The sequence below is a fragment of the Apteryx rowi genome, unplaced genomic scaffold (assembly GCF_003343035.1).
Source record: "Apteryx rowi isolate R43461 unplaced genomic scaffold, aptRow1 scaffold_564, whole genome shotgun sequence".
Lineage (NCBI taxonomy): Eukaryota > Metazoa > Chordata > Aves > Apterygiformes > Apterygidae > Apteryx > Apteryx rowi.
This window is the reverse complement of record NW_020450832.1, coordinates 18,413-33,543: the sequence shown is the minus strand read 5'-3', so window position 1 is coordinate 33,543 and position 15,131 is coordinate 18,413. Positions and strand designations below refer to the sequence as shown.

At 48.7% G+C, this 15,131-nt stretch overlaps 1 protein-coding gene across 4 annotated transcripts in view; it reads right to left on the bottom strand.

Moving 5' to 3' along the window:
- Positions 1-14,432, bottom strand: part of SLC38A10 (solute carrier family 38 member 10) — a 40,681-nt gene extending 26,249 nt beyond the window's left edge. Inside the window, exons 1-7 of one of the 4 annotated variants that reach the window (XM_026081966.1) lie at positions 14,276-14,432; positions 13,032-13,149; positions 9,397-9,442; positions 7,258-7,351; positions 5,852-5,995; positions 3,951-4,075; positions 457-559 (exon numbers count right to left, since the gene is read on the bottom strand). In XM_026081966.1, the coding sequence (XP_025937751.1) occupies positions 457-559; positions 3,951-4,075; positions 5,852-5,995; positions 7,258-7,351; positions 9,397-9,442; positions 13,032-13,149; positions 14,276-14,374 (729 nt within the window). In that variant the 5' untranslated portion in view covers positions 14,375-14,432. Of the gene's footprint in view, positions 1-456; positions 560-3,950; positions 4,076-5,851; positions 5,996-7,257; positions 7,352-7,878; positions 8,236-9,396; positions 9,443-13,031; positions 13,150-14,275 lie in introns of those variants that run through there. The other 3 variants (XM_026081967.1, XM_026081968.1, XM_026081969.1) reach the window with 3 other exon arrangements.
- Between the last annotated feature and the right edge of the window lie 699 nt (positions 14,433-15,131).

The following is a 15,131-nucleotide window of genomic DNA, read 5'->3' as shown; positions in this document are numbered from 1 at the left end:
AACAATTACGCGCAGCAGCCTAGCTCACAGGGGCAGGCTCTTCTCAGGAATCATTAATTCAGTTTTATTTACTGGTACTTTATGATGCATAACTTTCTTCACATCTTTCCAACTGCAACAGGCCAAAAAGAAGCTCTCCTAAATTCTGCACAGCACCTCCTGTGCCAGGTCAGGCCCTGGAAGGCAGACCCCAGGCTGATGTGCATGAAGTGACGGCTGGGTCTCCACTGTCTCCACCCAGGGAGGCGTGCAACGCTGAAAACCTGGACTCTCCAAACGCCTCCTGCACTGTTCAGCACATCACCTCCCACTTCATTTTGCTTTCAGCAAAATGACTTACCTTTCAGAACAAATACAGATAATTAGAAACCAGCCCCATCCAAAGATAAATTATCATCCCTATCGCCAGAAGTCATGCTCTGGAGGGGCAAGGAAAGAGAAGGGGAAATTTCTTACCGTAATATAAAAGGTGGTGACCACATTTAGGGAAGAAGCAAATATGGAGCTCATTATTTTAACAGATGGCTCGTCCAAGCTATCATAGGTAGGCAAGACCTGACTGGAGAAAAAGGTAAATTATTTGAGGAAACTTTCCACAGAGAGAGAGCAAAACCCAACTCAAGCACATTCCCTGCCTCAGCCCAGCAGCAAAGAATCCCTGACACCTTCCCCCTATAGCGCATAAACACTCGCTGCTATTCCACAATTTATATTGCTAATGCCAAGAGATTTCAGAACACTCATAACTTTAAGTGTTGCAAAAATATTCCTGCTCTCCCCACCCCACCACGTGGAGCTAAACGTGTGATGTAAACATTTTGGTTCAAAAGTGTTGCAAAATGAATGACCATTTGTTCCACTGAAACACCAGTGGCACCAGGCCAGGCAGCACATTGGAGATTATTGTTCTTGGAGCTCTCTATGCTGATAATTAAAGCAACGCAGTGTTTACAGAGTAAAAGCAGGAAGAGGGTTAGAGCATCACACTGTCTAAAAGAAAAGTTAAACAAACAAAACTAAATGCAGCGCCTGTCATATTTCAGTGCTGCTGCTAGAGCTCAGTTCATAGAAAGCTGGGAGCGCCAATTACACGGGATTTGGGGTATTTACAGACTTGGAAAGCATGTGGAATGCACTTTTTGACATCAGGTGCATATTTTAGCAACTCATTAACCTCTTGTTACTTGAATTCAAGTGGCCACATCCTGGCTTCATGTTACTGACGTAACTCTCAAGAGGAAAGGGTGGGGGGTGCATCCAGTTAGCAGGGAAGGGGGTATCCCCAGCTCCAGTGGGCAAAAAGCCATTAACAGAAAGTGTGTCAAGCTGAGGCCAAGCAGAAGAAATCCTTAACCCTTAATCCCTTAACGTCAAATGGTTCTGCACAAAGGAAGCCGAGCATCAGCTTAAAGTAACCAATGAGATACGCGCAGGGTCTGTGAATGCAGCACTGCGACAGCCGTTTACTGGCAAGGACCGAAGAGACCAGCTTCCCAAGGAGTCTCTCGGCTTCCTCCATGCCCTCCATACAGCGACCTCTGCTAGATTAACTGACTGTGTCTTGGACTTTAGCCCCATGAGGAGGAGGAGGAGGCCAGCCAAACGTACAGGCCCAGGAAGGAGAAGAAAGAGGGGAAACAAGAGAGGTCAGCAAGGCTCTGCAGCGCACGGGACGACGCAGCCAGTAAGGCCAGGTTTATGCTTTTGCAGGAGCAACAGCAATGTGGCGACATGGGGAAAAGGGCCACATGAAGTCCAGCTGCACCCAGGCCTCCTGCGATCACATAACAGCACCCATTTAGTCAACTTGGGTTTGCAGGAACGGCAGAGTCCCTCAAACCCTGACAGTGCGCCGTTGGGCCCTGCTGACTATCAAAAGCTCTCAAGGCAGGGCAAGGGGGCAAGAAGCACAAAATAGGCAGCATGCCCTGACCTGCTTGGGGTTTATTTTTAAGCAAAATGACTGTGCTGAAGGCCAGCAAAGGATCAGGGATCTTTCCCTGATGAATGCGCCACATGTTATCTGTTACACTGTATGTATTCTAATAACAGCACCTCAAAGAGCATGCAAAGCAGATATTTAAATCGTCCCCCTATTCCTGAATAGGGAAGTAGACAAGTCAGCACAAGTGCCAAGACTAGATTCAGAAAAAACAGCCTTGCCTCAGAGCTGGCCAGAGCTATCTCAGAATATCCAACTGTTCGTCTTCATCGTAATGACCACCTTGCATCGTGTTCCTCTGAACTCACGACTGACATTCGTCAGCCCACAGGGAAATGATATTCACAGAGGTAATGAACAGCATTCTGACTTTTATTATTGCTGTGAATTCAGCAGTGTTACATCCACTTACACCAGTATAACCAACCCCAGAAATTAGCCTGGAAAGCCCTACTCGCTTCACTTCTACTCAGAGGGTTCAGGGACTTGACCAAGGCCACAAAGAAAGGCCGGGACAGGAGTAACCCTTCAGTTCCCACGTTCCCAGTTCTCAGCTCCACAGCAAATTTCCATGCTGCATAACGGTAGAGGAGTGACCTACTTTGCAAGTTCAGCAACAACAGGATAGCTTTTAAAGAGTGAAGGGTATTGAACTCACAAGTAAAGCAGGGTCAGATTTTCAAGCTAGGAGAAAAATAGTGCATTTATTTGTCCTCACTGTATGCTGCATTTACATGCTGAAGGAAAACGATTTTTGTTTTATGTTAGAATTATTTATTTTTTAAAAGGCGATTCAGAGGTTAGCAAAATTAAACCTACCTAGCCAAGAGTAACATGCTTGTAAAGATTGCCTGGGCTAGGGACAGCATATTGCTCTGATGCTTGGAAAAAAATGCACAGATTTAGGTTTGGCTTGCCACGTAAGTGCCGTAATGGAGTCTATATTTAGGTATGTGCACACTGGTCCAGACCAAACGATTTCCCTGCATTTCCAACTCCCAGCAAAATTGTGCTGGGCACTGTGTGGCTACCAAAAGAAAAAGGAAAATTTTGGAATTTAAAAACTCTAAAATGTTGACAAGGTGAAGCTGTAAAAGAATACAACTCCCTTCGCCAGTTGTAATGGAGACATTAAACAGCAAGACTGGAGCGCGTTCGGGTAGGAACCAAGCTGCCAAGAGAGCCGATAAGTGGAAAATGATGATTTGGATCTTGCATGTGGGTGTAAACACAGCAGTCTGAACAAATTTTATCTGTCACATTCATTTACTGTTGGCATGCTACCCGTTTGCTAGAACTACAGGGGGGAAAGCCCGACTCTGCCAGCCTTCCAAACAAGGATGGTCTTTTCCGTGTCCACATTTGGATTTACACTTCTATTTAAAGTCTGTTACTATTCTGGCCAGGCACGTATCGCTCACTTGCCATTTTGGTGGAGAAGGTAATGCTGCTAGAAACATAAAACAGCCTGGTCTGCCATCGTGTTCCTCCATGCGCCAAGGGAAGCCCTGCTTAAAAGCAGGTAAGCGGAAGCACGCAAACACCTATGCAAAGTCGACGACTTTGCAATCTTCTTCCGAGTATTCTCAACCAAGTTGCGGCCGTGCGCGCGTTACCCTGCAGGGGCCCTGCGGCCATTAGGAGCGACACAGCCCTGCTGTCTTTCCTGCTACTAAATCACTCCCTTCAAGCAATGGGAGAAATTCATCACTCATGCAGCTGTACCAGAAGCAATGTGCATGACGCTAAGGATCTGTTTGGCCCAAATGATCTTATGTTGCTCAAGTACAACAACTCCCGAGTGAAATATAACTCCCTCCCCCATCTAGGTAACAAAAGGGTCACAAATGAATGAGACGCTGTACTTCAGCAGGCTGTAAAATATTTTGATTAAAATGAAATAGGAAACCAGATGGTATCTATCCCATGCAGATCCTCATGACCCTCTGCCCTCACAAAAACTCACTGCACACCACAACCACCAGAAGTGATAATGGCAGGTACTTACGACTGACAGGCAAAAGACATGCCAAAGATGGGGATGCAGCGAAAAATGCCCTCCCAGCGCGTGTAGCTAACTCGCTGCAGCCACTGCCCACTGAAGAGGCCATGCTTGAAAGAGGATAGTACAACCTGTAGCCGAGAGAAATAAAAGGGGTTAGATTCAACTCAAAACAACCTCATGGCAAGCAAACAGCACGGCAGCAATAGCACCAGCGCTGGGATAAAAGGCAACGTGAGACAGGTCTGAGGAACAGCTTACGCTGTGTATCACAGCCTGATCTCTATCAGAGAAATCCCCCAACTCCCCACCCCACCCACACACACCCACACGCTTTAATAAAGCTCCCAGCAGTCTCAATAGGTCCCTTGCCACCAAGGATCCTAGGGTATATTTTAAAAGATACATGGCGCTCCCCCTTGTTTGATGCCATCAGACATCATAGCACACACCAGGGTGGAACAATTTCCCCTGACACATTTAACTGCGAGGATTATTGTTCTCAGCAGTTTTTTTGCACTTTTTTTTTAAACAGGTTTTTTAAAACCAAACGGGAAACGACGTTCACCTTGGAGAATCCTGTTCAATGGAGAGAGACAAAGGTTCCTAAAAAAGGACTCCACCTGCACCCTGCTACTCCAGAACCATTTAACACCACCAGTGTCCTGAATACAAGGATAAACTTCATGAAAGCAAGGAGAGCAAGGCACCCAGACGGGGCTAGGAGAGCTCTTGCCCCATTGACAGGGGAACTGGCAGGCATTGGGTTGCACAGGAAACAGAAGGTAAATATGTCTGAATGCCTGTTTATAATATCGCCTGAATGGGGGTTTTCTAATCCCTAGAGATTATGTTTTAGTGCAGCCAACTCTGATGAAATGTTGTGGTTTTCTTAAAGGCACAGCTCCTGGAACACAGTGGTTTTGTAAGACACGCTCATTTAGAGTTTCCAGCCTCATTACAGAGGAAAGCTCAGAAGCGTGACCCAGTATAACCTACTAACCAAAATAAACAAAGGTAAGCAGAGAGAATTTCCACTCTCCCTTCTCCTTCCTTTTGTTTCCACTCTCCTAGGCCTGAAACCTGGGGGAGACAGGACTGCGACTCCAAGACTAAGCTGCACAAGCATCCAAGAGGTGAAAACTGAAGTCATTAAAAGACAAGTGAAAGTCTCCATCTATCAGAAAATGGTGCTATACAATTCGTGTTGGCCAAGCCAAACAGAGAAAGCTTTGGATAACTCTCAGCTTACCCTGCTTAATCTAAATGGTCAAGAATCCATTTATCTCAGTAAAGTGAAACTCTTCCATAAAAATCTAAAAACAAATATATCCTATGCACCAGATCTGAGAGTTTATTTCAGTGCATGAGAAACAGAAGTGCTGGTGTCTGAGAAATAAAACCACTCAATGCCTGAAAGGTGTTAACCATCAGCTGCAGAAAAGCATGCAAAGTACAAATCTTGTGTTCTTAACAAGAATCAGCCCCCCCGTAAACATCAGAAGCATTGAGGTTAAGGCAAAATATATATATATATATATATATATATATATATATATGATAAAAGTCACTCTGCTTCCAGGCACTTTTCCCCTAGTTCTGAGCCCTAAACTGCATAAGACACCAACAAGCAGTGTAAGCCACAATTTGATTTGGTTACCACGATCTATAGAATTTGTAGCAGTGGACAGACCCGCTGTCCAGTTTCTACAGTCTGTATATTCTCACCTTCATGAGCTTAAGTGAACGGGCACCTAGATTAGTCATTATGCATTATATCAGCACTATTTACCAGGAAGAGCGTTTTAAACTCGAGTCCTGCACTGCAGGCTGTCCACACAGGATAAGCCAGTGAACATCTGTGCTAGTCCAATAAAGAGAAGAGTATTCCCAGCATCAATACTCACCACAAACATGAAAACAGTGTAAAAGATCAGAGCCATGGCACTGAATGACTGTATGGAAGCCATCATGTTCCTCTGGAGGCTCAATGGAAGAACGATACATAGGGAGACAGCAAAGAGCAGGACTATCCGGAAGCTGCCAGACACCTGGAAAAGGGACCTACATAAAGAACTGAAGCGCGGAGCACACTTAAAATACCTGACAGAATTAGCAAAACAACTCCCACTGATGTGGTTAATTTTCCAGAATGAGAAAGAATGTAAAACCAGGACAGATTTGGAATGTAAAATTCTGTTTCTATACGTATTTAAAGAAAAAAATGATACTGAAAGCTTGCCATTTCTTTGGCTAGGTCTGTGATTAGCCTACACAGTCACTGGGTGCCACTGTTGCTCTACACAGTGTGTGACAGGTCCATTCTGAAGTGGAAGAATTGGGGGGGGGGGAGTGTTTAAATGCTAATCCAGCACAAGCTATTCGAGTATTTCCATGCAGTTAAATGAAAACTAAACTTACTTTGGAAACAAGAGATTGAAGTCTTGAAAATTCTGATCCATAAAATTAATCAAAAACCTCACACTGGTATTTATTATAGCAGAACACTCTGAAATGCTTGGAAATATTTAATACCTAATTTGGCTGCAGCCACAACGCATCTTTTTAACTTCACAGTCCCTTAATCAGAGCTTAGCAGCATCAGGCAGAGCAGATAACGGCCCCGCCAAAATCCTTCTGCATGTCCATTTTGCTTCCCTGCACTGCCCTTACCCCGGCTCCGAGTGCTGCTGCTTGTGCCCCCGCTCGCAGCTCTCCAGGAAGAATAGCAAGAGTCTCCTCTCCACAAGGAGCACCTCAGAGAGCCTCCTGCCACAGCACATCTCCAGCCAACGCTGGGGTCATCAAAGAGCATATTTTATGTTAAAGGAGAAGCAGGTGCACAATAACTTTGGCCACCAAAACATCAAGGGGGAAGGGACAAAACACCCCCACTTGAACCAGAGTGCTGCAAGGGAATAAGAGCTCAGACAGAGGAACTGTCTGTCACTACTCTTTATGGGCAAGAATTAGACAGGAAGTACCATCTCCTTCAGGAAACTATTCTAGAATTAACAGAGACCAATTTCAAAAGAATGCCTTTGTTGGAAGTGCCTTGCTGGAGCTTTTACACATCTGATTGCTCCCCACAAGCCTGGGCTTCCAGGAGTTTATAGAGCAAAACGCTCTGTTCACAAGGCACGCCACTAATGCTCACCGTGAGAAGATCCCACATCACCTCGTGGCTTCCTGAACACACTATTAAGGTAGGACACTCTTTGCTGTTTCTAAAGCACACACAGCTCAGTACACCTACCAGAAGAATTTGGATAACTCTGTCTGCATTGATGTAATACAGTGAGGATGTATTTACCTGAAATCCAAGCAGCCGGGCAAAGAAGTTGGAGCCCAAATCACCAATCACAACATAGAAAGCAATGCAAGTTCCTAACATCAGCCCAATCATGCTGTAAAGACAAACAAACAAAAAAATCACACAGAAGTTAGGAAGCTGAAGCAGGGGCCCTGGAGCACAGCTTTTGCTCCTGGGCAGGTGTGTGACAACAGCCACATTTCCAGCAGATTCATACTCCGTAGCTCTCACTACAGGACAAGACTTTGTTAATGCTAAAACTACTTTAGAGACTTCTGGAGACATTGCCTGTAGCTGCCATGAATAAGGCTGTGGGTATTGGAAGCCCGGTGCTGACTGCACATTAGCAACGCGAACAGCACTAACACCCTGCTCAGAGGCGGCTGCGGTTCCCGCACGGGGAGCGACAGACCTCATGTCTACACTAGAGACCCCGCTGCTACAGTCACTGGCAAAGACAGACAAGGTTTTAGCACAGATAAGATCAAGGGCTACACTGCACACTCAACTGCAACATCTGGAGATCGCCTAGGATCCTACTGCAACATCCCATTTACCTAGGAACATTCAAAAAAGTTAAACTGAAACAGCTAACAGGGTACATTTAAAGTGACTTAAAACCTTGTGCCATCACTTGTTCACTTGTGTTCAGAGGTAAAGCAGCCTCAGCCGGCCTTGCTTCCGAGCGAGCACATCCACCCTCTAATTCAGCACAACTTTCTGGCATGTCATGGCGAAGACAGGCTCCAAGTTTTGGGGAACCCACACTGTGTTTCCATGCTGAAAACACGTTTGGCAGCCGGCAATGAAGTCGGTTCTCTGTTTACAGGAATACACCGGGGCCGCGAGCCTGTTCTCACAGCCGTAGCAGCAGGCTGTGCATCGGAACGGAGCCCTGCGGGTGCTACAGTGGAGGCACCATGCTTCTCTTCTCAGGTTTATGAAAGGCAGGCCTTCAGTTCTGCACTCAGTCCTAACAAAATAAAAGCCAAAGAAGCTCCATCCACCTCACATCCACATGTGATATCTTTGCTAGAGATGTAGTTTAACTGCTGTTCGGAGGCACAGAAGAAACAGACCTTAGAGATGGCAAGAACTCCTTTTTTTCTTCAGAAAAGTGTTGAAGAGAATCAGCCCGAGGTCTCTTAGTCCCACCCCTAGCAGCGAGGGTCTACCATGAAAGTCTCAATATCAAATCAGCTCTCAAACGTCTTTCCGCAAAATGAGCCGCACTTCAATAAAAAGATTGTTTCATGAACTGCTTCTCCTCCCATTCATGACTGCATGGACCACTTTCCCTCTCATTTCCAATTATATAACATCCCTGTGGCAATTACAGCAATTGCTTGCACGGACAAGTAACATTTGAGAAATATTCTGTGTATTTTTAGCATTCTGCAGCAGTTTGCAGCTGGGAAGAGAGAGAGCCCCAGCACCCACCACTCACCGGCCAGGGCTCGGGAGGCCTCCACCACAGAACCTCTGCTGGAAAAAGCAGTGCTGCAAGGGTGCCCCACCTCAGCAGGACCGCCAAACGCGGCCTGCTAGGGCTTTGCTACTCGCCTTGGGGTGGCCTGAGGAACAGGAGTCGGGCAGTTGCCAAGCTAGAAACCTCTTATCTTGAAAAAGAGTTTGGATTCCTCCCCACAAGGCATTTCCTAAAGCCTAGCGTCTTACAGAGCGAGGCAGGACCCCCTGTGAGGAGCACACAAAACCAGAGAAGCTAACGGGTGGATCAGAGGTACTGAACACACCCTCTCCCACTAACTCACGGCGATCTTGGCAGGCATTTCACCTCTGGAAAGAGGCCACAGATTACATGCCCACGATTTCATAGTGCACACAGCAGAGCAGGAGATCCGAGTTCGTTCCCTGACTTCTAGGCTCCGCTACTAGGGTGGAAAGGACTCCTTTTGCCACTTATAAAAGAGTGGGATGTGCTGAGGGCAAAATGTGCAAGCTACGCTTAGGTGATCTCCCTTCCTTTGTTCAAATTCCAGGTAGCAAGGAAGACTTTTGGGACCAGAGAAAACAGGAGCGTAAGAAATGAGAACACAGCAAGGCCACAAGAGGCTCCAGAGCAGCGTCTGTCATTAAAGAAAACCAAACTGTTCAAACTTTAAATAAGGAGCATATTACCTTGTTTCCACCAACATTTTTCCTGCTTTTCCATAGGCATGAAATGCTGGCATAAAAGAAAAAAACCATTGTAGTCAGTGAAACAAAGGTCCAGAACGGGTCACATACATCCGTTAGAAATTAAACAATAATAGTGACAAACAACAATTCAGCGGGAACCCGCTGGTGCTGTATTTTGGGGCTGGATTCCCTTCCCCACCCTCCCATTTTCTTTTTCAGACATGCCCTCCACAAATCAAAAGCCACATAAGACAAGAACAAAGATGAGGGAAAGATACAAAGCAGGTTCTTTTTTTCTACTTCATAAAAAAAAAAAGTAGTGTGAAGTAGCAGTCACACATGGCAACCATTAAAAGAAAGTCAGCGCAGAAGAGAAAATATGCATGTATAAGATGCTGTGTGGCAAAAAGTTACTGCAGTACGAAATTTCAATCAAACTCTCATTTTTATTTTTATCTTCCCACTATAACTGAACCGCCTGATGTTGCTGGATGGGAGATCTGAGACGGTGCCCAGAATGTTCAATTCCATACCCAGAATACCCAGTACTCACAACCCACACCAAAAGGTTGCTGCCAAGAGACATTTTTTTTCCATACTTTGGTTGTAGCTTGTAGCAGAAAATGATCAGTAGTCTTTAAATCATTGGGTTTTTTTCATAAAAAGAAAATGCCAAGAAAACTCTGCTTGTATTTTTAGATCTATCTTACTGGAGAGAACGGGAATTAAGACCTCCAGTTCCAAATACAGACCACATTGCTTGATTCTGTCAGTGTTAACTGCAGAGGACCAACACAAAAACAACCACCACCCTGGCTTCCCCCTTCGTGTTCTCTCAAGGTAGGGCACACATTACCGGAGTCAGCCAGGAAAGAAACGGTATTCACTTCTGGAAGCATCTTCTATTATTTTAAATATTAACTTACAAACACTGATTTCTTTGGACTCTACTAAAGCTAAAAATTAAGGAAACGGGATGTTCTCCCATAGAATGAGAAAAAAGCATGGTAAGAGACCCACAGCAGAACAAAACGGAACTGKTATGCAGGGTAGCGCTGAAAATAGACAATGGCTTGGTGATAGACAGGGTGGAAGACTGCCGCAACCACACGCACTGCCCGAGTGTGAAGAGAGGCTGCACCACTTCAGTCTCCAGCTCTCATCTTGTTTGGGAACTTGCAACAATAACGGAAAAAGGAAACAGCCCTCGAGTGGTTCAGTCAGATAGCTGGTATCAAAGGACTAGGTATGAAAGAAAGAGGAACCAGCTAGAGGAAAAATATCCCTCCCGGAGACTGGTTCATTAATGAACCAATCTCCAGAAGGACTACTGCTATTGCATTGTTCCTACAAGCTCCTTTTTTACATCACATAGAAATGTAGGTATCTCCAGATAATAACTACAGCTGCCGGCTATAGTCTAGGCTTGAGATTCTGAGAAACAATCAGTCTCCTTGGCTATTCTGAAATGATGTTCTAATACGAACAAACCTTCAAACATTATGCCAGATGTCCCCATCTGGGGACACTAGAAAAATTGGATCCTTTATCTTCTCAAGGAGGAAGGAGACGATGGCTATAAAATATAYTGTACAGTCAAATGTCTTTGGAACGGGATCTCTAGATGCCTAACAAGCTGGGTAGAGCTCAATCGGCTCAGTAATTAGAGATGCCCTTTTAAACCAAAAGTGGTTACTACAACAGGCAACCTGTGTTTCAGCTCTTTTCTCTGCAGGGAGCTGAGCCAAACTGCTTCCCAGGGGGGTGCAGCATGCTGCTGACGGTGTCAGTACYGAGCACAAAGAGTCTGCAAAGACCCAGGCCGCTTTCAGCTGCTGTAAGGGGTGGGGGGGAGGCATTAACTCATCTCCTGGTTAAATTCCATCTCAGAATCACACACGCTTCCCCGCCTGTTCACACATCTGTCCAAGACCCTTCCTTTCCACACAGTGCAGCTGAAAGGTGTTGAAGGGCAAAATATTTTTAATAACCAATCCCTTCATGCATATGGTGCTGCAGAGAGAAGATGTCTGGGCTAGATATTAGCCTGCCACGATCCTGGCTCTTTTGTAGTTGTAACGACTGCTCTCAGTGTTCCTCCGGAAGGGACTGGCTGACTGAAGTTAATTTGCAAAACTTTCTTACATCTTTCAGCACTGCCAAAGCCTCCCACAGAATCAGCTGCAGGGGCTGCCAGGATCTCTCGCAGATGTACCAGAGCACAAGCACACGGTGACAAAGGCTGTCTGTGTGGAGCTGCTCAACCTTGATGCATTAGGATGCATTGTAGGAGCGCTGCCTTTCCTCCCAGCGCTGTCCCTCCTCTGGCTGCTCCCGGTGGCACCTCTCCCAGGGCAAACGGAGGGAGGAAGGGGATGCATTTCTTTCAGTGCCAGCGTTTGTGTGCCAGGAGGTGCCAGGAAGTTTAGAAGCATTACTGGCCCTCTGTGTATTCGAGCCCCTTGGCTTCAGAGAGCGCAGAGGATCCCTTCTTCCTGGGAGACGCTCCAAGGTGAAGGGGACTTTCTGTACTTCGGCAAAGGGGAAGCAGCACACAAAGACTTGTTGTAAGGAGGCAGGGAGAGGCAATCCAGGCAGCTGGTATGGGAGTGGCTGGGCCAAGTCAGATGCTACCTGAGGGCTCCATGCTAATTGAGGCTTCCTTCCAGTATCGGAGGCACAGCCTTCGAGACCACACAACTTTTTAATCTTTTCATTTTCTAGCAGATATATTTTGGCAGAAGCTAAACTGTGCAGCTCAATAACAGTACCTTGGGCACTCTGAGCACCGAGGGGATCCATCTGTCAACAGCACAGTCACCAAGCGWGCCATGCATTTTGCTAAGCCTTTTACCGACAGCAATGCCAGCCAACTCCCTACTCCCCAAAAGAAGTAAGAAAATCCTTGTAAGAGGACACTTTACCGACTGGCAGCCCTTCATTTCATATGCCAGTCGAGAGGACTCAAACCCAGCCATCCTCTCCTGCCCCCCAAGTTAGTCAGAATCAGAAGAGAGGTCATAAACAGAGACCAATGCTGGCGCCAGYGCAGAGGAGACGAACTCTGAGGAAGAGGGCTGGCAGACCCTGCCAAAAACCCACACATGAATCTTGCAGATGTTTTTATTTTCTTGGCCACTTGGAACCTTGCACACTGTTTCCTCTCTGCTCCCCCTGCTCTGCCATAAATGCACATATAGCTCAGATCCAGGCAGCCCAAGCTCCATGCCAGGCTCTCTGCTGGCAGAACCCAATGTCCTCGGCAGCACACTGGGTGGGGAAGCTCGTGGCTTTCGTGCCGAGACCAATAATTTACACCAGACACCCGCTACGCCAGCTCCTGAAAACTTGGGTTTTGATCAGTCAGCACTGCATCTCCTCCCCTGCCCTGCAGAGTCAAAACAATTCTGTGCCTATTAACTTCACTGTCAAGAGCAGAATTAAACCCTCATATTCCCCTGGGGACATGGAGCAGGGGAAGAGACTGACAGAGGAACAAAACACAGATTGAAAACTACATCAAGAAACCATTTCATATTCCAACAATATCAGTATGAAAGTTGTAAATTAAGAGGTCAAAGTAAAACCGCAGTTTAAAAAAAAGAAAAAAAAGCCTCAGAGCTGAAAATTCTCACCAAGGCCAGGGTAGGTCCTGCGCTTGCTGAGATTGGCCGATTTCACCAGGAACATGCAGGATTGATGAGTCATCCAAGAACAGAAAATCAACAGCAGAGCTCCCAGGACAATGCCACACTGGAAGGGAAAAAGGSGGGGCGGGAAGAAAAGACAAGCACAAGATGGAAAGTAAGTCATTTCACACAGTCTTATTGCTGTCCCTTATCACCTTTAGACTCCCTCACACATTTTCAGCTACACTTTCGCCTGTTAAGGSAGTTCCCTCGACTTCACTGCGGCCAGGAAAAACGTGACGTATGAGTTCAATTTTCCCTCTTTTCGCAGTCCAAGGCAGACACACAGCAGCCACCTGTCTCCCACAACACCCAGTCGCGCCAGTTAAGCCTAGAAGAGTGAATCAGGAGCTGTTTGTGGAGCAGAACTTCCACAGCTCCCCCCGTCTGTGCCCTGGCACCGCCGGTATCAGGGCATCCCCCCCCCCCCCCCGTGTCCTCGGCAACTCTCAACAGGTTCATATAACACAAAAAGAGATCGCTCTTCATCCTGAGGTTCAAACTCTGATCAACCTTTTTTTTTTTTTTAAACGGAACTGTTGGTATAAACAATTTACCAAGCTCACTACCAAACTTCCTAGCATTGTTCTGCCTTGCTGATCTACCCGTTTGCAGCACAAGATGTTAATCACTGGACATTTTTTAAACAAGTGACTTTAAAGAGGCACAGGTGATCCCAGGTCTTAATCACAGCCACTACTTGCTCCATTGCTATTCGAATTCGCCGTGGCTCCGGGGATCACGGTAACCCCTAGACAGGCAAAGCCACGGCTCACCTCTTAGCACAAGAGGTCAACAGCTGGTTTGCAAACGCTTCCCCGCCAGCCAGCTGAACACACCGCAGAGCCCGCACAGGGACGAATTCTTCCTTTTTCCCCCCGCCTCACCTTGCAAGAGGGGCAGAAACGATTACTCGGCGACCTCATTACAAAGAAGAAGCGACAGTCTGCCGCGAGAGACACCCCGTCTCCACCTGCAGCGCTTCCCCCGCCACCGCTCGTCGCCGAACAGCGCAGGACACCGAGCCGCCGCTCGCCTCAGGCGCAGCCTCCCTGCCCCGGTGCCTCCCGGCCCAGCTCGGCCGAGGCCAGGCGCCCGGGCGCCAGCGGCTCCGAGGGGCACCGGGGCAGCGGCGGGGGCTCTCCCTGCCCCGGGCCCCCCCTCCCCGGCCCCGCCGCGCCTCGCCTCACCTGGCGGAAGCAGAAGGGCACGGTGAGCACGCTCACCCCCACGATGCTGTTCACCACGTTCATGATGAGGCCCCAGTTGGAGCCCGCCGCCGCCGCCATGGCCCGCCGCGGGGGAACCCCGGGGCGAGGGGCGGCCCCCGGCCGCGGGGGAGCGGAGGAGGGGAAGGGGGAGGGGGAGGGGGGGTCTCCCGGGCGCGCAGCCCCCACGGCGCGGAGCCACCGCCTCAGCCGCCCGCCGCCCCCATGGCGGGAGCCCGCCGCGCCCCGCCGCCGGCCCCGGCACCGGCCACAGCGGCACTTCCGGGTTCCGCTGCTCCGCTGGCGCTTCCGGGAAGTCGGGGGGCCGGCTAGCGAGACGCGCCGGGTAGAGAGGCGCTGCGGGGGGGAGGGGGGGGGATAAGCAAAAATGCGGCGGCTCTTCCCGCCGCCTTGGCGGACTGCGCTCGCTGCTCCTGGGCGGGCTGGCAGAGGGGGGGGAACATGGGGGACCCCATGGGGGACCCCAGAGACGGGGCCTCTCCATCCCCCCCAGGGCCTGTTCATCCCCCCCCAGGCCCTCTCGTCCCCCCCGGGCCCTCCCCGTCCCCCCGGGGCCCTGCGGCCTCCCGGCCCAGCTCCCGGGCGGACATTTGGGGAGGGTTTGGCAGGGCCCCTGCGGAGCTTCCCCTTCGTGGGTTTAGCTCGGGGAGCTGCGAGGACACGGGAGAGGAGGCCGGGTGGGAGCGGGCCCCGGCCCCGCCGAGCGAGGGGTCCCGAGCTCGCTGCCGAATCGCTGCGTCCCGCGGAGGGTTTCGGGCACCCGAGAGCCGCCCCAGCCCGGTGCCCCGGGGGGAGGAAGGCGTCAAAAGCGTGAAAA